At 44.0% G+C, this 22417-nt stretch overlaps 1 protein-coding gene across 2 annotated transcripts in view; it reads right to left on the bottom strand.

Annotated features, from left to right (window-relative positions):
* The window catches only part of DOCK1 (dedicator of cytokinesis 1), a 604993-nt gene that overhangs the window by 526390 nt on the left and 56186 nt on the right, over positions 1–22417 (bottom strand). For both annotated transcript variants that reach the window (XM_036734505.1, XM_036734504.1), the window contains exons 2-6: positions 21499–21582; positions 12791–12831; positions 10967–11022; positions 8274–8370; positions 3359–3507 (exon numbers count right to left, since the gene is read on the bottom strand). In XM_036734505.1, coding sequence (XP_036590400.1) covers positions 3359–3507; positions 8274–8370; positions 10967–11022; positions 12791–12831; positions 21499–21582 — 427 coding nt within the window. The remainder of the gene's footprint in view (positions 1–3358; positions 3508–8273; positions 8371–10966; positions 11023–12790; positions 12832–21498; positions 21583–22417) is intronic.

Here is a 22417-nt window from a genome sequence, read left to right on the forward strand (position 1 = left end):
TGACACAGGGCACAGAGAGATGACCATGGAGTCTGGAAGACCATTCGGCTTCTGACAATTTCTAGCTGGGCAATCCATCAATCAGGTGAGCATCATTGAGCCCCTGCTGCATGACAGTCACTGTGCTCAGTATGAAACAGCCCCTGCCCTCAGGGAGCTTATGGTCTATCAGGCAATAGACACTCATAAAAGACAAAATATCTTTGAATTGTTCGATCGGATCATAATGAGAATAATAGGCACAGCTAGCAATTGTATAGTGCTTTTGGGTTTGCAGAGGGGAATTCGTTTTTTGTATTGTCCTATTTTTTTTTTATATATAACAGTATTTTTTCCCCATTTACATGTCAAGACACTTTTTAGCATTCGTTTTTACAAGATAATTGAGTTCCAAATTTTTCTCCCTCACTCACTCCCCTCCCCTCTTCCTAAAATGGTAGGCAATTTGATACGTCATACACGTGCTGACACGTAAAACATACTTCCATATTAGTCACAGTTGTGAAAGAAGAAACAGATTAAAAAAAAAGAAAAACCACGAAAAAGAATAAAGTAAGTGAAAAAAGCATGCTTCAATCTGCATTCAGAGTCCATCAGTTTTCTAGCTGGATATGGATAGCATTTTCCCTCATGAATCCTTTCTACTTGTCTTGGATCATTGTGTTCCTGAGAAGAGTTGAGTCATTCATAGCCAATCATCACAAAATGGTGCTGATACAGTGTATAATGTTGTCCTGGTTCTGCTTACTTCACTTGGCATCAGTTCGTGCAAGTCTTCCCAGGTTTTTCTGAAGTCTGCCTGCCCATCATTTCTTATAGCACAAGAGTATTCCATTGCATTCATATAACACAGCTGGTTCAGCCATTCCCCACGTGATGGGCCTCCCTTCAGTTTCCAATATTTTGCTAACACAAAAAGGGCTGCTATAAATATTTTTTGCACATGCACGTCCTTTTCCTTTTGTATTGTCCCATTTGTGCAGAGAAATTCCAGTGAAGAAATCCCATCCACCAACGCAGCTCGGCCCCTACACTCAAAGGTACAGTGCGAGACAGCTACCTGGAGAATCGAGGGATAGAGCAGCCTGCCTAGGTCACACAGACAGGCCACGTGAGTGGCAGAACTTGAACCCAGGGCTCCCTGACTTCCAGGACAGATCTCTGTCCACTATGCCTCACTGCCTCCCAGACAAAATCAGGACAGTCATTTGAGGAAAATCACTTCATCTCTCTAAATATCAGTTTGTTTATCAGTAGAATAAAGAATACTGATTACTGATAGAGATTACCCCAATCTCATGGGCTCTAAAGAGAACATGTAAAGTACTGAGCGAACTTTACAGGAATAAATCAAAGGATGAGGAGGAGAAGGAGGAGGACGATCTCATCACCACCATCACCATCCTGGAACCACAGCCACATTTTTTCTGACTTGCCTTTTAAGGTTATCTCCAGAAAATGGAAGAGTCGAAGTTCTGGGCCGATCCTGGAGGGATTGCCATCTGCCACCACTGGACATCTCAGTCTCTGGGAATAGAATGCCTCCCAGAGGGCTTTTTTATTGAATCTTCACCTCTTTCCATCAATAACAGAATTATGCCACTACATAAGTCACTTTAGCTGCTGCCCTCAGTCACATTAAGCAGGTGTTCTCATAGTGCAAGTGCAAAGCACATTATACCAAGAAAGAATAATCTCCACGCCCAGAAAGTCTGACCTTGTGCAGGGGGCACATTTTCTACACAAGTTTCACGCAGACAGCTTCGCAGGTCTATCCAACAAGTTTCCAAAGAACTCCTCAGTCAAGACAATATGAAACACCTTCCCACTTGGAGTTAGAGCAAAACTAGCCCAGAGATCAGCCTTTTTCTTGAGCTGACAGGGCCTCTCACAACAAGAAGGAATGACTAGACTCCAGATTTCCAGGTTCAATTAGTCCAGGCCCAATAAATATGAGATTTGAGGATGTAAACAAGCCATGTTAAAAAGAAGAAATTCAGGGATCAATGACTGGAGAAGAAGAGAACTGAGAGTTGACATTGGCACCTAACTCATCCAACTCACACACAAAAGGAATTATCGGTGCAACCTCTGCTCGAAGCCTCCAAAGAGGGGAAGCCACCATCCCTCTAAGCTGCACATTCCCTTTGGGACATCTAGCAGTGTTAGGAGATCAAGACTAAATTGACCTTTTCAGCAACTTCCCCTCACTGCCCCCAGCTTTGCCCTTGAGGGCCAAGTAGGACATGGCTAGTCTCTTCTCCATATGAGAGCCCTTCTAAGACTTGAAGATGGTCCTCATGTCTCCCCTGTCCCTCTGAAAGTTTTCTCCTCTCCAACTTAAATGTGCCCTGGAGCTTCAACCCATCTTCCTATGGATCAGTCTCTTGGCTATCCACCATCTTCTGTGGTCTTCCTTGGGACACCCTCCATCTTATCACTGTCCTTTTAAAATCACAGTAGTCAGAAATGAACCCAATACTCCAGATGGGCTTTAACATGGGGAGAATCCAGTAGACTATTACCTCCCTGTTAATGGAAATTCTCTTTTAGCATAGCCCAAGATGGCATTAGCTTTTACAGCCACAGTATCATCCTGCTAACTCATCTCTAAAGCCAAAAGAGACTTCACCTAGTCCAAACTCCTCCTTTTACAGATGGGGAAACTGAGGCCCAATGAGGCTCAGTGATTTGCCCACACAAGTGGCAAGTGGCAGAATCCCAATTTGAACTGAGGTCCCTTGACTCCAACTCCAACACCTTGTTTACTACCATCACATTCCTCCCTATGGTTGTTGTTATCCAGTAAGACTAGAATAATCTACACTCAACCACGTAGTTAACAAAATAATGCAAAAGAAAGTAACAATGAAGGACTTCAGGATTCTGATCCATGCATTGACCATCTGTGACGTCAGAAAACTGACTGTGACACATCCATGAGAGGTGGTGGCCTCCTGGAGTAGAATGGGGCATTCATTTTCAGAGAGAGATCATGCATTGGCTGGTTTTACTCAATTGTACTTCTTTGTCACAATTTAGGGCTCTACTTGGGGAGTCATTGGGAAGTGTCCAAGATGGAGCCAGACGAACAAGGAAGACTGAGGAAAAAAGGAGACATTCTCAAGAGGATTAAGGCCCCCATGTAAGACTTTCTGACTAGAATTCAGTACCTCCTTGTGTAACTCCTAAGTTTCTGACCCTGAACTGAGAGAACTCATCATTTTAAAAAGTAAAAAAACAATTTCTACATCTGGGATTTTTGGCCTCTAACACAAAGTTGGCCCGTCTGCTCGAAATTTAAGGCTGAGGTGGCACTAGGTGACCCACAAGTGAAGAGCATGCAGTCCCAACAAACCTGTTTCCGTAATCAATCTTCGCAGTGACCTTCTTTTTTAGCTCCTTGAGTTCATCCTGGGGTAAAGTTCCAGAAAGAATCTGGGACCGCCATTCTATGAGATCGTAGATCATGTGTCGGACGCTTCGGAACATTTCCCTGTTGTCTTGCTGTTGGGGTGAAAAGAAGCACAGAGAATAGAGAGTAAGCCTTTCAATGTAAACTTAAAAAGAAAAACACACAAGTAGGCAGTGATCAGCTCTACTTGGCATTGTCTCAAGCTGTGATTTGGAAAGCAACTTTCTATCATTATAAGCAAAAAGTGGCCAAGAATACAATTCATTGGTACCTAGGCAATGCTTTAAAAAAAAAAAAAAACTGAACTGTAGAATAAAGGTCCTGTCTCAAACACCCATCCAACACCCCCTAGGATGCACCAATAAGCCAAGAATTAGGCTGGGAAGTAGGCTGTCTACACCTCTACACTTCCCACTCCTCGTGGAGACCCACAAGGTTTTAATGGGTAAATTTTATGAAAGTGAAAGAGGGTGAGTCAATTAAACTCAGTCGCTATTAACTAAGTATTTACTAAGTGCAGGTTAGTGTGCCAAGTGCCAGGGATACAAAGCCAGAAGCCAAACAGGCCATACCCTCAAGAAACCTACACTGGATATGATGTCAAGAAAAGTTTCCCAACAAACTGAGTGACCAGAAGTGGACTGGCTGGGAGCCCCTGCACCACAGTCTGCAAGCACAGGCTAGATGGCAACTCCTTTGTTTTCTTTCTCGGATACAAGCAGTACCAGGTCAATGGCTGTGGGTTCCCCGTCCCCATCCGACTAAGCTTCTCCCTCCTTCACCTCTTCCTGGACAGCCTTGGCCTCCATCATGTCACATCATTGTGATGCCTTTCCCATCCCCAGGAACATTTTTCCCATTCTTGTCACCATTCTGACTTATTCTGATACAAGAAACCAAACTAAAATCTCAAAATGGCTGGCTTGTCCAAGAAACCAACAAGCATCTAGCATCTTTACTGTCTCCATTCTTTTCTCAGCCTTCTAGAAGCTGTTCAGGTATCTCATCCCAAGACTGCTCATGGGATGCTCTGATTCTCCACATGTGTGAGCGTGAAATACAAACACAATCACGTGACAAACAGACCCTCATGGGCTTGCAATAGACTCCTTGAGGGAGAAGGCTTAGATCTCCTTTAGAGAAACTAAGGCATCTGTTACCAACTCTATGAAAATAAAAAGTATACATACAGTGATCACTTACTTGCTGACTTACACAGAACACACACACACATGCACACACACACACACAGTTATGTCCCACCACCATGTTGGTTAAACACTATGACCTATCTATGTTCCTGCCCTATTCTTGCACACAAATGGAATGACATCTGTGAAACTGTGATGGGTCCTTTCAAAGAATCAGAGATTTAGAGGTAGAAGGCTGCCCACTATGAGGCTTCACTCCAGTCACATACTATCTCCACGCCACCCCTTTCCCACTCCTTGCTCTGGGAACAGAACCCAAAATAATCACAACCACTTGTTTTAGAAAGGGTCTGTCCTTGTACTGACTCCACCCATCACGCCTGCACCTTCACCCTTCCCTGGCCACTGAGACACTATATATGCTGTTTCCTCCAGTTGGAATGGAAGCTCCTTGAAGGCAGGCACTTAAGCTCTCCTAAAAAACTTAATAAATACCTTTTTCATGCATTAGCTTATGAACACACATCATGCTTTGGTGCTAATACATCTCACATGCCTCTACAATACCAGGGTGTTATAGTGGTGTAGACAGGACCGCTTAACTGATAATTAAAAGCCGACTCCGATCCAGGGAGCGGAGTCAAAATGGCAGTTGGAAAAAAGGGACTAGCATGAGCTCCCCGGCAAGCCCCTCCAAAAACCTATAAAAAATGGCTCTGAACCAATTCTAAAACTGCAGAACCCACAAAATAGCAGAAGGAAGCAGGGCTTCAGCCCAGGACAGCCTAGATGGTCTCTGGGTGAGGTCTTTTGGGCACGGAGCTGGGAGCTGGGAGCAGGGAGCAGAGCAGAGCAGAGCCCAGCATGGGCAGTGTGGACCAACAGACCAGGAGCCGGGCGGAGCAGGCCCTAGCACCCTGAATCAGTGAGCTGCAGCAGTTGCCAGACTTCTCAACCCACAAACGCCAAAGACAACAGAGAAGGTTAGTGGGAAAAGCTGCAGGAGTGGAAGGAGTTCGCAGTTCGGCTTCCGCCCCCGGGGCAGCAGAGGTGGGGCAACTACAGTTGCTGTTGCTTCCGGCCCCAGGCCCACCTGGTGGGAGGAATTAAGTAGCAGATCAGAGCAGGAGTGAAGAGCCTGCTGAAGATCTAAGTCCAGTCCAGGTTGGGGGTTCTTGGGGAAGGAGGAGTGCTGGTGTGGCAGAGCTGGTGCATCGCCCCCAAATGTGGAACATAGTTCTCTTAACTCTACAAGCAGTCATACCCCTCTGAAAAACTCAAGGGTCAAGTAAGTTGGTTGGGAAAATGTCCAGGCAGTGAAAATGCACCCAGATTCAGTCTCAGACTTTGGAATCTTTCTTGGGTTACAAAGAAGACCAAAACATACAGCCAGAAGAAGTCAACAAATCAGAGAGCCTATAACAAAAGCCTCCCAGAAAAACACGAACTGGTCTCAGGCCATGGAAGAGCACAAAAAGGATTTGGAAAAGCAAGTTAGACAAGTAGAGGAAAAATTGGGAAGAGAAATGGGAAGGATGCAAGAAAACCATGAAAACAAGTCAATGACTTGCTAAAGGAGACCCAAAAAATACTGAAAAATATACAAAATACAAAAAATACAAAAAAATATACTGAAGAAAACAACACCTTAAAAAATAGACTAACTCAAATGGCAAAAGAGCTCCAAAAAGCCAATGAGGAGAAGAATGCCTTGAAAGGCAGAATTACCCAAATGGAAAAGGAGGTCCAAAAGACCACTGAAGAAAATACTACCTTAAAAATTATATTGGAGCAAGTGGAAGCCAGTGACTTTATGAGAAATCAAGATATTATAAAACAGAACCAAAGGAATGAAAAAATGGAAGACAATGTGAAATATCTCATTGGAAAAACCACTGACGTAGAAAATAGATCCAGGAGAGATAATTTAAAAATTATTGGACTACCTGAAAGCCATGATCAAAAAAAGAGCCTAGATATCATCTTTCCAGAAATTACCAAGGAAAACTGCCCTGATATTCTAGAGCCACAGGGCAAAATAGAAATTGAAAGAATCCAGATTGCCTCCTCAAATCCATCCCAAAAAGAAATCTCCTAGGAATATTGTCGCCAAATTCCAGAGCTCCCAGATCAAGGAGAAAATACTGCAAGCAGCCAGAAAGAAACAATTTGAGTATTGTGGAAACACAACCAGAATAACCCAAGATCTAGAACCTTCTACATTAAGAGACTGAAGGGCTTGGAGTACGATATTCCAGAGGTCAATGGAGCTAGGATTAAAACCAAGAATCATCTACCCAGCAAAACTGAGTATCATGCTCCAAGGCAAAATATGGAGTTTCAATAAAATAGAGGACTTTCAAGCTTTCTCAGTGAAAAGACCAGAGCTGAATAGAAAATTTGACTTTCAAACACAAGAATCAAGAGAAGCATGAAAAGGTAATCAAGAAAAAGAACAAGAAAAAGAAATTGCAAGGGACTTACTAAAGTTGAACTGTTTTGTTTACATTCCTACATGGAAAGATGACGTGTATGATTCATGAGACCTCAGTATTAGGGTAGCTGAAGGGAATATGCATATAAATATATGTATATGTATGTATATATATATATATACATATATATATCTTTATGTATATAGATGTATATGTGAGTGTGTATGTATGTATATATGTATGTGTGTATATATATATATATATATGGAGAGAGAGAGAGAGAGAGAGAGCGAGCACAGGGTGAGTTGAATATGAAGGGATGATATCTAAAAGAAATAAAATCAAATTAAGGGATGAGAGAGGAATATATTGAGAGAAGGAGATAGGGAGAGATAGAATGGGGTAAATTATCTCGCATAAAAGTGGCAAGAGGAAGCAGTTCTGTGGGAGGAGGGGAGAGGGCAGGTGAGGGGGAATGAGTGAATCTTGCTCTCATCAAATTTGACCTGAGGAGGGAATACCATACATACTCATTTGGGTATCTTACCCCACAGGAAAAAAGGAGGAAGAAGATAAAAAAAGGGGGGAAGATAGAAGGGAGGGCAGATGGGGGTGGAGGTAATCAAAAACAAACACTTTCAAAAGGGGACAGGGTCAAGGAAGAAAATTCAGTAAAGGGGGGATAGGTTAGGAAGGAGAAAAATAGTCTTTCACAACATGAGTATTGTGGAAGGGTTATACATAATGATACGCATGTGGCCTATGTTGAATTGCTTGCCTTCTCAGGGAGGGTGGGTGGGAAGGGAAGAGGTGAGAGAATTTGGAACTCAAAGTTTTAAAAACAAACGTTCAAAAACAACAAAAAAGTTTTTGCATGCAACTAGAAAATAAGATACACAGGCAATGGGGCGTAGAAATTTATCTTGCTCTACAAGAAAGGAAGGGAAAAGGGAATGGGAGGGCTAACTGGGGAACAGGACAACCAGAATATACGCCATCTTGGAGTGGGGGGGAGGGTAGAAATGGGGAGAAAATTTGTAATTCAAACTCTTGTGAAAATCAATGCTGAAAACTAAATAAAAAAAAATTTAAAAAAAAAGCCGACTCCAGGAAGGTAAAAAAAGTCCAACACATTTGGAGCCATCCCATCCTATGAAGGGCAATGTCCTTTCTAAGCATAATGGTCCTTTTCTACGAGTTTGATTCTAACCATTCCTTAAGTAAAAATGTTCCATTCAATACATTTAGTTCTATCAAAAGAAAGTGACTTACGACGTAAAGCTGCCGCCATATTATCGACCACTCCCTCAGGGTGGTGGTTACCTCTTGGATCAGTGGAAGCTCACTAGGGATGACTGTTTCATGTTGGCTGGAAATTTAAGAAAAGAAGTTAGAATAAGCAAACACATTTTTGGACATCAAAACAGCTCTGACTTAGGACTTGTCCATCCTTGGTCCAGGCCAAGGCATCCAATAATAAAGCCAAGGGAAAACCGTCATGTACATCTTAGCTACAAAATACTGTTATCGCATCCTGCATTCTGTCATCTACCTCCCACATATGTAGCATGATCAGATTATAGATTTAGGGCCAGAAGGGACCTTGTGATTTATCAATTCCTTCCTCATTTCAGAAAGTCCAAGAGCTGAGGTGGCTGGTTATGTGGCTCATACGGTTTGGAGGTGGAGTCTGACTCCAAGTCTTCGAGATGTGAAGTCCAGTGCTCTGCCCATTAGCTCACACTGCCTCACCTGGCCCTGCTGCCATGCTCCTTCAAGGCCAGCATTGAAGGCAGAAAGATACAAGAGGTGAAGGCCACACAAGTGAAGAACCTTCCAGAAATCTGAGAGCTCGGCAGGGTAGCAAACACTGAGAGGATCTTGTTCTCTCCCAGATACCCAGGGCCCTCTTCATCTTCCTGAAGTTAGGTCCAGTCTGGCCTCCATGAAGGAGGCCCTCCTGCAACGTCCCCAAGTTGCTTGAAGCTATACCAGCCAAGCCCAAGTGAGTGTCACCGCAAAGGGCACAGCATCATCAGAGTCCTCTGTCAAATGGCCCAATGCTAAAAGCTTGGACCAGATCCTGCTTCAGGGCAATGGGGAGCCACTGAAGATTAAGGGTGGCAAACCCACTATATTTGAGATGGGACTTGAACCCAGGGGGGGAATGTGATCAAAGGATGATTGATCTTGACAGCCATGTACAGGAGGGGTTTGAGACAGAAGGCAGAAGACCAGGTTACCAAAACCAGCAGGTGACAAGCACATCGACAAGGGGGCTGGAATTGGAAATGGAAGGGAAGCAGGTGAGGGAAAGACGTGGCACAGAAAGACAGTGCAGATGTCAAAGGAAAAGCACAGAGAGCAGCCTTTGCACGGTTTACACTGGGGAAGGCAGGAGGAGGAGGACCCCTCCAAGGAAAAGAAGGCTAACCCCCTGAGAGACAGCACAAAGGAATTCAGCATCTGCAGGCAGCAGAAAAGGTCTCAGGGAGATGAAGAAAAGGCTGGGCATGAAGGGGGCTGCCTGGCTAACCCCAGAAGGGCGGGTACTCCACCGGGCATGGGGTAGGGTGGGTAGACATGAAGTCAAGACTCCTCACTTCAAATCCTGGCTCAGCCCCTTATGACTAGGGGGGCCTCAGAAAAGTCTCTTGACCTCTAGGGCTATTTCCTTACGGATAACATGAGGCCGTTGGACTGGGTGGACTCTGAAGGCTGTCCCAGCTCTGGGACCTAAGAGGGAGAACGGGGAGGTGACAGACCATTGCAGTCAGTGGGTAGAAGCGTCAAGGACATTGGGTAGAGACAGCAGTGACACCAGGTGGTGAGAGCTAAGGACAAGGAGTCTGTGACCGGAGCAGTGGACAAGGAGAAGAGGCCAGCCTTGCAAGAGACCGTGTGTCTGCATCCCATGTAAACTCATCCACATTTGTGCATTGTGGATCACGGGCTCACGGAGCAGTGACCAATCTCTACCACCCTCGCTATTCAGAGTCACATGCAATTAGGTTCAATAAATCCCCATCTGATGATGACGGACAGGTATCTTTTGGAACAACCTAAGGCCAAAGCTCTGCTAATGGACATTTAATTCAATCGATGTCATGATTCTGTGAAACTTTCGGCTGGAGGATTTTCTTTCGGATTCTTCCTTCCTTTGAAACTCTGCCTACAAAGCATTTTCTCTGCCTAAAAGAAGGCCCCCTCACAGGTCATCACCACTTCATGCCTCTAAATTAGCTTCTTTCTAATGATGCATCAGGCACCCAGGACGCCCCGGCGAGGCCATTCTGGACGTTCAAAGTGCCAGGCTCGGAAAGGCAATTTTGTACTCAGCCAGAGAAATGTCATTATGCAGTAATCATATGATTAGTAATTTTATAATTTACATATTTAACTGAGTGTGAAGGTGTATCCAAGAAAAAAGGGAAAACAGTTTAATGCTGCCTTTTCCACGATGACGAAGATGCACCTGGCTAATGGCTTCCTGATTTACAAATGTCCTTTTAACAGCCTGACCCATCAGCTCTCTGACCTCTAGGAAACACATCAATCTGGACATGATGTACATTTCATCTCTGAGCGGGCTATGTCCAAAGCCTGGTTTCACCCTGAACGGGACTGGTGCTGCAGATGGGTGGGAACAGCTCTCAGCAAAGGGACTCAGGACATAGGAATGTGCAGAGGGAAGCTGTGAGTCACTGATGGTGGGGAAACAAGCAAGGGTGGGAGGGGGTCCCCCACCCCAAGCAGAAATCTTCCCAGGGCAGACAGCACCCAGCTCTGAGACAGAGCCACAGACAGGGAAACACGTCTCTGCAAAAGGTCCACCTCATGTCACGACCCAAATGTGACCATGAGATGCCCTTCTGTCATCTTCTTCCCCCTCTAAAAAGGGCCAGATTCCCCTTCAGCCCAGTTAAGCCTAATAATAACATTAAAAATTCCCAAACTGAACTCACCCTTTTCCTTCTACTATGGCTTCTTTAAGGTGAATATATGAAGCAGGAAATATGCCCTTGGATAGAGAGAGAGAGAGAAAAAAAAAAGTTAATGTAAATACAAAGCAGACACACGGGATGGACAACTCTGCATCGATGGAGAAAGTGACCCACGCCTTGCACCAACATCATCAGTCATGGCCACTGACAATTTCCTAGTACTTCCCACACGTTTTCTCATCTGACTCTCCTAAGGCTCCTGTGAGATAGCTGTTATTATGATCCCATTTCACAGACGAGGAAATGGACACTTAGACAACTATCCCAACATCACAAAACTATTTAAATGTCTAAAGAAAGATCCAAACCCAAGGCTTCCCAATGCCAAGTTCCAATGCTCCATCCGCCTTATATCACACCCCTTGGCTCTTCAAAAGACATGATGAAAGGGAGAGAAACGCTTAACATTTAAAGCTACGGAAGGAATTTGAACCCATCCTTCCCCCAAAAGGAATGAAAATTTAAATAATGAATTTCATTAAAAAGGAGACTTTTCCTCTCCCTTTTATTCTCTGTGACAAGAGCTAGGAGGAAAAGACACATATACGTGGGACTATAAAGGCGATGTTTTGAAAAAAAGGGATCAATAAAATATTTTTAAATAAAATTAATTAAAAGTTTTTAACAATTGAAAAAAGAAAGTGATGTGCACAAGCCATAATGAGGTCAGTGAGGACTTCAATTAAAAGGAATCAAGGAGCAATCTATTATATGAAGGAACAGATGCATACAATTATTCATTACTAGGAAGCCAACTTGTGCCTAAAAACAATTTCTTTTGTGGGGGGGGATCCCCGACAAGTGTCCTCCTCCAGCCAATCACCAAGAAGAATGTAAAAAATGAAGTCCATGGAGCCCTGAGACAAGGAAGATGTCCCCACTGCCCAGCCCTGTGCGTGGGAAAAGATTAGCTTCTCAACCCTTGGAAAAACTGCCATTAGAGAAACTGAACGAATTCAAATCCAAACTTCCTTTCATAAGGGGCCAACTGAATCCCACAAAATGAGCGCTGGCTGTGGGCCTGACTGGTCAGACCAGTTCTCAAGAACAGGAACCAGGACATGGCTACACTTCAGAAAACTCTGCCCAATGATCCCTTCCAAACCTAAGGCAGCACGACAGAGCATTAGGGACACAAAGGCCTGGGTCCAAACCCGGCTCAGACACCACAGGCTGGGAGGCCTTCACTGAGGCCCTTCTCCTCTTCTGGCCTCAGTGTGACCATCTGTAAAGTTGGGGGGCTGAACACAATGGCCTCTGACCTCCCTTCCCACTCTCCAGCTAGGTCGAATGCACATCTCAGATCTCCAGGCCCCAATTTCCAGAGGCTCCAGCCGGAGGCCCGTGTCCACCTCAATGTCCACCAGCAACCCAATCCCAACATTTCTAAAGTTTCTAAAAGCAAAAGCATCAGCCTTTTCACCAAATCTCCCTCATGCTGGGGAAGGCACCATGACCTCCAGGGCCCTGCAGGCCTCTGATCCTTCCCTTCCCAAGAGCTGACTTGTCTCGTCCATCTCCCTTTCACTGCATCATTCCCATCTGACTCCTCCTCTCCCATGACACAGCCCAGGCCCCTCACCTCCCACCCGGATTGTCACAGCCTCTGCTTGTCATAGCCTCTGCCTCTCCCTGCACCACACTGCGGTCTGAATCTGCTCCCTGGGATCTCACGGCCCATCTTCTCAACCACCAATGGCAACATGTTCTGGAGCACAGAGAATGCCAGAAGATAGGTGCTCTTTCCCAGGTTTAAAAAGAGAGAAAAGAAGAGAGACAACTTACCTTTTTGGACTTTTTCCTCAAAGTATATCCTCTGTACCACCCTAAAGAAAGAGAAAAGGGGGAAAAAGAAATCAGTCTATCCAAACAGTAAAAGGGATACATCGTCTACCACCCTGGCACCTGCACATCACAAAGGAAGTGCATCGTGCTGGTAAAGTGGTCACATTGACAAGCATTTACTAAGCGCTTTTTATAGACCAGGCTCTGCGCTAAGCCATGGCGATACAAAGAAAGACAAAAAATAATGCATGTCATTGAGGAGCTGAGTCTGCTGCAGGAAACAACATGCAGATAACTCTGTCCATGCAAAATGCAGCCCAGATAAGGAAGCAGATATTAACCAACGCACAATAAATCTGGTCCTTTTAATTTGCAGTAGGATGAAAAGAATGATAATCAAATACGTTAGAACTAAGTGCAGAGAAAAGACTGAATAGAGATGGTGTGAGAGAGATGAGAAAGGCTCTAAGTTAGGTCTTCTTGGAATCAGGATTTGAACTTCAGTGAAGTACATTTGGCATAATTGAAGACAACTCCCTTATCCAAAAATACATTATTTTTTCATGAAAATAACATTTAACTCCATTGTCATTGTCCTGCTTTCTTTGAGTTCACTTTTACTACTTTACCTAATATTCATTCATCCAACAAAGCTGTGAAGCACAGACTCTGACCAGGTTCTCGGGGTACTGATTATAAGAAGGATGAAAACAAATACCATAGAGCGCTCACCGTGTGCTCCACGCTGTGCTAACTGCTTTAGAAGTGGCACCTCCCTTTAACTAAATAACCAACAGTGCCTGCCCTCAAGGGGCGCCCCTTCTCATGGAAAAGAAAGGACAGTCAAGGTACAATTTATAGGCAGTAGGTGAGATGAGAAATAAAGCAAGAGAGGAAGGAAGGACTGTCTTCTGTGTCCCCCTCGTAGCTGCTCCTTTCGGTCTGCAATAAAGCAGGTAATTCATGACCCCCGAGTGTTTGCACGGAGTGTGCAGGAGTTTTCCGGCGTCTGATGATCATTATCTCACTTGGGCCCCATGAGGCGCCTGTGAGGAAGGTGTCACTATCAGTAATCACATTTTACAGCTGAGCACATTGACGGTGGCCAGTTGAGGTGGGCCAGCACATAGGAGGCTGGCGATGGCAGGATTCGAACTTGCGGCTTCTTGTGCCTGACCATGCACACGCTGACCATGGGCTGGTGCTGAAGATCCGAGATCTCAGACATGTCTCCTGAAGACAAACATGGGACAGCTTTCCAGATCAGCCCACGTCAGAAGTGAAATGAAAGCTAACAAAGAACCAGGGCAGCGAGTCCAAGAGGGCGTTTAATTAGATTTAAATGAATCGAAGAGAGCTCAAAGAACACAGGGGGACTCCTCCTCCAGCGGCGCTTCTCCAGGAGCCCTGAATTCAGACCAAGTTCTTTAGACCAAGCTGCCTTTGACCCAGGATGGATAGGCACCTATTTTCTGCCCGTCAGCCCCCTGACTCCCACCCCACCAGGGTGCTGCCCTTGGTGCACACCTCCAGAGAGAGCAGCCTCACATGAGCCCAGGGCTAGGCTCCTCCGGGAGGCTGGCCTCATTTTAATGACTGGACTCAGAGGTGCTGGCCTTCAAGTCAGGCTAAGCCTCGGAATGATATGAAAGCTAACAATGACGAGGGCTAGCATTTGCAAAGTATTTTACAATCTTAACAGCTCCAAGAGGGAGGTGCTATTATTGGCCGGGTTTTATAGATAAAGACCCTGGGAGGCAGGGGTTAAGTGACTTGAATAATATTACTAAGCTGGTAAGTGTCTCAGGCTGGATTTGGGTTGATTTCCAAAGAAAATGAAATGGTCTTTTCAACCATCTTGGTGGGGGATGAGGGAAGTCAAATCTTCATAACCATGTTTCACAAACATATGATTGGAATACGTGCCAAATGATACAGAGCGGAATATGCTGTCCCCATTTTCAAACTGGAAGCTGATGGAAATGACCACCAGCGAAGTGTGGTGTGGATCTGACACTTTTCTAGGATGGATCACTAACTCACTAGAGATAATTTGTGAGTCTGTGGAAAATGAATCGGTGATCACTGAGCACCACTACAGGTTCAGGAAAATGGAACCAGCCTAATTCCCTTTGGAAGCAGAATTGTTAGACTGAATAGAGGTGATGTGATAGAGATGAGAAAGGCTGATATCAGCTAAGGATTCAAGTCTGCTATTTTTCTGAACATGAAAAAATGAGCCAGGTGAGGAAAGAGAGGGCAGGTCAGTGGTTGCAGAGCTGAGGGTGAAAGTATTGATAAGGGCACTCAGGTCAGTCTAGGGAGTTGGTCTAATCACATGCACAGGTCTCTGTACTCAGTCCTGGCCTAGTCAACATTTTCATCAATAAAGGAATCATGCTAGCAGGCTTATCAAGCCTAAAGAGGGATGACACAAAGCTGAGACAGATAACAAAACTCAGAAGGATTTTCAATAGAGCAGATTTAATAAGATAAAACTAGTAAGTGTGAACAAAGTCTTACATTTATATTAAAAATGTTGAACATGAATTAAGGATGAGGGAAAATTAGTTTGAAAGGTTGCATTAATATAAGCATTCAGTTCAAAGAAAATGTTCATCCTCATGTCCTCTCCACATGCCACATATGGAACACTGTTGGGTCCTGGACCAACATGTGAAAGTGGACAGTAATCTGGAGCAAGCCAAGAGAGCAGTCCAGATGTTAAACTTTGAGATCATCCAGCTTTTCCTCTTCATGGTGGGAACCACAATGCCAACAGCTCTGGGAACTGCGCCACAGGATGCAGACTGGAATGAGCTAAGGGTGTTCAATCTGGATGAAACTTTGGAGCTAGATGGAGGGCACTGACCACTTGCCATCTCTGAAAGTCTGAAGGGCTGCCATCTTAAGAGATGGACTGGGCTTATTCTGTACAAAGGCTAGGACCTAGGGCACAGCATACTGCCTGGCACACAGCAGGCACTTAACAATACTTATTGAATTATGAAATGGATAGCCAACAAATGAAAAGTGTAGCAGGAAGATTTTAGCTCAACAGAAGGAACAAGTTGTGCTATACTGTGCTGTGTGGTGTTACAGATAACATTTTATATCACAATGATAAATCATGTTATGATTATATATAGCATGCTCAGACAGTTAGCTCTGTCCATGAATGGAATAGGCCAGGTCACAAACTGAGCCAGTCACCTCACCGGTCCTTATCTGTAAAATAAGGCGAAAAATACCCAGAGTGCTACCCTCATCAAGTTGTTGTGAAGCTCTAATGAGATGACAGAGGGCGGTGATACTGATGGCCATCATCATTATCACTGCCGTTACCATTATTAATTGGTGAGTATCCTCCTTGCTGAGCGCATGTATGCATGCAAGGAAAGGCTTGATGGGCCCCTGTGCTTCTGTCAAACATTTACGAACAGGATTCTGAGAAGGCTCCACAAGCTTCAAACAGACACCGAAGGGCTCTGTGACACAGAGACGAAGCCCTGCTCCGGCCCAAAGATTCTCTTTCACTCTGAGATAAGAACTGTGTAGAAACAGCTTCATTTGCCCATCTTTGAAACTGAAAACTGTCAAGATGCTGTGGAGTCCTCTTCAGGTGAGAGCTGGACCAGATCCAAATATCATTAAAAAATTAAAGCTAATCTTGGTAGGTGAAGAGACATAATCACCGTTTGAAAATTCTTTCCTTTGCTTAAATAGGCCAAGTTCTGCATATGAAGAACCCCTCTTTATTGCAGAGCATCTCAGGCTAACAGAGACCCGGAGAGCAGTCACCCAGCCCCACAATCTCAGCTGACACTCAGGCCCAGAGAAGGAAAGAAAACTGCCCCAAGTTCATCCAATTAGAGCCAGAAGGGACAATTAAGGTTGTATAGTCCAACTGATAAAAAAAACTGAGGGCTGAGGTCTGCATCAGCCAATAAATGGCAGTCAGGATTTGAACCCAGGCCCTCTGACTCCAAGGCACTCCACTGACCCCATAGGTCACAGGGTGAGGTAATGGCTGCCCTTCATAAGTCTGAGGATTTACTAAAATCTCAGTCCTGGAGATTTCTAAGAACTGTGGAATTAACCAGTGGCTTTGAAAACGTTAGTTGACAACTTCTAAGTATGTTTTGAACTGTACTAACTACACATCCCGGATTTTTTAACCTTTTACCTCCCTGTGGGCAGGGGCCCTAAATGACCCAGTAGAACATTTCAACTTTGCCTTGGTTTCCCCACTCCCTAGCACGGAGCCCAGTACATAGCAAGTACTTAATAAATACATGTGGACTTAAATGAAGGATCCTTCCAGCTCCATTATTTTCCATCTAAGCTGCCATTTCTGATCTACTTACTTCCTAACTCTGCCAAGAACCAGGAAAATGAACCTTCAAATCCGAAGGCTAATTCGCCCTCTGATCCTTAAATAAAGCGATCTCATCATATTCTCTGTAGTAAGCTTAATGACGTCCTAAAAATTACCACCAAGCAGAGGAGCGTGTCATATGATGTACAGAAATAGATTTTCTCGTAGGGAAGGAGAAATACTATTACCAACACAGGAATCCAATGGAGGGCTATAAAAATAAAAGTGGGACAGCAAACAAAATCTAAGAGGGGGCCAAAGTACAGAGGGATTATTTGTTTTGTAATTCACAGTAACTAATTGAAGTCATGAAGGATGAGGAGACCCCTTGAGAAAACAACCTTGGTTAATGCAAGTGGTTCTGGTCCAAAACTCACCCATTACCTGATGGACAATTCCATCCCAACAAAAGCCAAGATGGAGGCCAGCGTGGCAAACAGGCAGTCTAATTTCACATCACAATATGACAGGTCAGCCAAAGAGATCTGACTTTTTTGCACCTACTACGTGTCAAGCATTGGTCTACACATTGGGGCCACGAAGACAAAAGTCCAAGTCACTGACCTCAAAGAGCTTACATTCTAACGGAAGAAGATGGAAAGCTGACTAACAAACATCCGCTGGGAGCTTGCCAGTCACGACACTGGCTAAAATCAATGGCTGCTTTAAAAAGTTAATGATTGACTAAAATAAGAGTTCTGTTATTAAAAGGGCGGCATGTATCGATCAGTTTGGCTGGGTGTTTTGTTTTTTAATTTTCTCTTCTCCCTTTTTTCTTGTTTTCTTTAAAAAAATATTCTTTGAAATGATAAGTTATTGCTATATATTCTGAATCATCTCCTATGTTATGCTGCACACATGACATGTTTTTTCCTTTTTTATTTTATATTTAAGTTTATAATGTTTCTTTTTCTTCTCTTACGTATTCAAGTTTTAGTATTTGTCTAAAAAAAAAAAGAAATAAGTCATTTACCATTTTCCACAAAGAAAAAAATTTAAAAGAAAAGAAAAAAATAATAATTTTAAAAAATATATTCTTTGTTATATGAGAAGCACTCTGGGAGGGACAAGGATGCAGAGAGAAACTTAAGGGATATAAAAACCAAAGACATCAACAAGACTTATTGTAAAATAAGATTAAGCAAAATAAAAGAGAAGCACAGAAAAGTGAATCGAGAGCCAACCGGCCTCAGGGTCAGGGATCATAGCGACCTTCCTTCAGACTGCCTCATCTGTCTCTCATTCTTCCAGCTCCCCAGGGTCAATGCCTCCACTCCACTTGGGCCACACAGCACACACAGAGACGGGCACAACCTTGATCTCCAACATCCTCCACGTACACGCCAGTTCCAAGATCACAAATCCCGAAATTCCTTAATCCGATCATCCCACCCCTCCTTGTTCCTTTTTACTCCCAACACCATTCTTCATCCTCACTGGTCCCTCCAATGCTTCCAGCCCTCAGCACCTTCTCAAGCCATCCATGCTGCTACTATACCACTTCGTCCTCCTTTGCCCAAACAAGACCATTAGTTAAGCAGTTCAGCTGTACACATCCTCTACAAACCTTTGCTCCCTTCTCCGATCTCTGCTCACAAGGGGTTGGACAAGATGACCTCTAAGCTTCTTCCCCAGCTCTAAACTTTTTGACTGTGCAAACATTTTAAAAAATCAAATTATCCTGTGACACAGTTATTTTTTTTTAATGGATCACAATTTTACAAACAATGTCAAAACCATAATGGTATGCATAAAGAGACCTTCCTCAAAGAAGGTCCCAAAGAAGAGCTTGGGCTCCAAGCTGGAGGAATCCCTTTCTAAATTTCTATCCACCTTAGAGTGATTGGCACCCTCAATGGAGACCCAGATGAGGGGCTCCAACTGTAACAAATGGAAAAATGGAAAATGAGCAAAAAGTGCCCCTCCAATGACTGAACTTCTGTAAGACAGGCATCTGCTCCTACTGCCTCACATCTGTTTCCAGGCAAGGCTAGCTTTAAGAAACAGATTTCACAGATACTCTATTTTAAGTGTAAAAGGTACAAATGGAATGAAACTCTGACAGCATGAGTCAGACACAGAAATAGCGGCGGTGGGACATTGGTATTTTAATAGATCTGTGCTTCTAAGAGGTGTCTGAGAAGAACAGACAGGCCTGTCACAGCTTGCCGGAAACATGGCGGCTGAGAGCCCTTACATGCTTTGTACAAAGTAAATCACTAGAACTGACCTCAGGGGCCTGAGCTAGAGCTTATCCAAGGATTGGGGAGCCTGTCATAGCCCCCTTCAACATTCTCAGTATCCACAGGCATTCCAAGAGCCCCCTATTGCTTGTTTATAGCCCCCAAGAAGCAGCTCCCATGAAGAGAGGGTCAGAAACAAATGAGGCCAAGGAGATGGAGGGAAGGGCTGGGCTCATGATGGTGCTTCTGAACTCCCTGAAGATCCCTGGGATACTGTCAGATACCAAGAGGTCCAAGGCTCTGGTTTCCTTCCTTCCTTCTCACTCAATGACTATCAGTTCAGGCTGTTTAGTCAGCTTATATCTGGTACAAATTTCATTCTGTTATCTATTGTCTATCTTACCGATCCATCTAGCTACCTATCTGCCTGTATGGGGCAGTGAGGATGCTCCTCAGCCTGGAGTCAGGAAGACTCTTCTTCTTGAGTTCAAATCTAGCCTCATTTATTGGCTGTGTGACCCTGGGCAAGTCACTTCACCCTGTTTGCCTCAGTTTCTTCATCTACAAAATGATCTAAATGGCAAACCACTCTAGTATCTTTGCCAAGAAAACCCCAAATGGGGCATGAAAAGTCAGATGCAACTGAAAATGACTGAACGGCAACAACAAAAACATCTATCTGTCCATCTACCTGTCTACCCATCTATCTATCCATCCATTTATTTATCCATCCGTTTATTTATCCATCCATCTGTCTGTCTGTCTGTCTATCTAGGCAATCACATAATACAAGGAAAAACTTCCTACCACCTACCTAGAGTGATCCCAAAGGGAAACAGACACCCATAAGGTTAGGGCCTCTCCCACACTGGAGGCCTTCCATCAAAGGGTGGCTGACCAATCCCTTATCTGGTGTTTGAGGAGGGGCTCTTGCTCATGGTACCATGGCCTCATGGTCCCTCCAAGCTCTGGGAGTGGAGTAGCTGTCCAAAATAGACTTAGAGTCTCTGATTAATTTAGTTGCCGTGCCTGTTGTGGTTACATGACCCTGGGCAAGTCACTTACCTTTTCAATGCTTTGGGTGATTCTCTGAGATTCTAAGTAGCAGAGAGAGTCCTGACCCGCATTCATGGAAGAAGTTTCCTTCCCCAGGAGTCCCTCTGCCAGGTGCATCACAGGCCCAGTCCCCTGCCCCACCTCTAAGGTCCCATGTTCGTATTTATTATTTGTTCATCCTTATAAACATGCCTAGGGCTGTTGTGAAGATCAGCTGAGATGATGTTTGTAAAGCAAATCTTAAAGTGCCATCGAAATGCTGACTCTCCAGTGTTGTCAGTTACTGGTACTCTTCTTCTTCTTGTTGGTATTGTTATCCCCCCCAAAGAATGCAAAAACACTTCTAAAACTTTGTCTTTGCTCCCAGGAAGGGCTCTAACCCACCATCTGCCTATTACCACTTCTTTCTTCCACAGTTAACAGCCAAAAACAAAGGCTCTCTTGTCACATTAATGTTTGTAAAGGAGAGAATCCAAATGAATTTCTGAAAAGCCAAGGACCTGCCAAAGGCAGAGACCCTCAAGCCCCTGTAGCCTCCTGGCATTGCCCCTGCTGATACCCATCACCAGGCCTGCCACTGCCCTGGAAAGAAGAGGGGAGGGGAAGAGGAGCTCCCAGGTACTCCCAGTCAGACCATTAGCAGACCAGATTGAGCTCCCCCCAATCCCTACCACTTCAGATCCAACCACAAGCTCCAGAAACAAAAATATACCAAATGGGTCATCTTTTTTAAGTGGTGGGAGAATAAGAATTCAGCTCTACATCCACTTATAAGAAATGCACTGAATTTTTAAAAGGCACATAACTGTGTCAAAGGAACATTTATAAGCTAAAATAATGGCCTTGTAGAGCTGAGTTTCTCTTAAGAATATTTTATTTAAATCATAGCAAACCTCTGCACTATTCCAGAGAAAGAAAGCAGAGAGGCAGCATTCACTAGGCAGAAAAATTGTTCTTCAGAAAAAAAGGGCCATTATTAACGTGAGAGGGAAAAGAAGCTACCATATAATGTTATGTCCATTAGGTGCAAAAATATGTGTACTGTCTGCCCCATCAGATAATACTACAGACACCCCAACAGGCAGGCCTACCTTCAAACGTTTCCAAGATGTGCACGGTGTCACCGATTTGCAAAGAAAGTTCATCAGCTCCCCTGGCATCGTAGTTATAAAAAGCTGGAAAAAAACAGGGGGGAAAGCTATTAGAGAAAACATAAAGGCACCCTCGACAAGTCATTTGTGTTATTTAAATACTGAAATAAAATGAGACTTTTTCTGGTGAAACTTCAGAAAGTGGCCTTCTCTTTTTTTTTTTTTCAGTGTAAATCTAGAAGGCTTCATTCAAAGCACAGGCTGAGTTTCCTGCCTAGACAAGAACCTCCCAGAACCCTCCCCTCACTGTTCTCACTATCCCCATTCAAGAAATTACTTTGCATTTTACTCTGTGACAAAACACAGAGTCCGTGTTGGTGGGTCTATGGAAAGACAGGCATGCTGATTCCCTGTTAGCGGGAACTCTTCCAGAAAACAATGGGAACTAAGCTACACTGACTAAAATGTTAATGCCTTCTCACCCAGAGATCTCACTGCCGGGCACATGCCCCAAGAAGGTCAATGATGGGAAGGAAATGTATCAAAATATTTACTGCGACACTTTTTGTAACATTGATTCTGATTATACACTGGATCCTACAGTTGAATGTACTTACAATTATCCAATTTTATTACTCTATCTCCAAGCCCCAACACAGGGCTTGGCTCGTGGTGTTTAATAAATACTGGCTGAATTGAAGGCTTCCATGTCAGATACCATCAAGTATCAGACATCAATGGGTGAGAGGGGCAAAAATTCAGGGAAACATGGCAAATATGTGTACTGATCACTCCTTCACCAAAAAGAATTATTTTCATTTTTTAATAGAAGCTTGTTGAATGGAATTGGATTTTAATTGAGGGTTCTTTTTTTCTGTTTTTCCATAAGAAATTGACTTGTTCTCAGATAAGAATCATT

The sequence above is a fragment of the Trichosurus vulpecula genome, chromosome 8 (assembly GCF_011100635.1).
Source record: "Trichosurus vulpecula isolate mTriVul1 chromosome 8, mTriVul1.pri, whole genome shotgun sequence".
NCBI lineage: Eukaryota > Metazoa > Chordata > Mammalia > Diprotodontia > Phalangeridae > Trichosurus > Trichosurus vulpecula.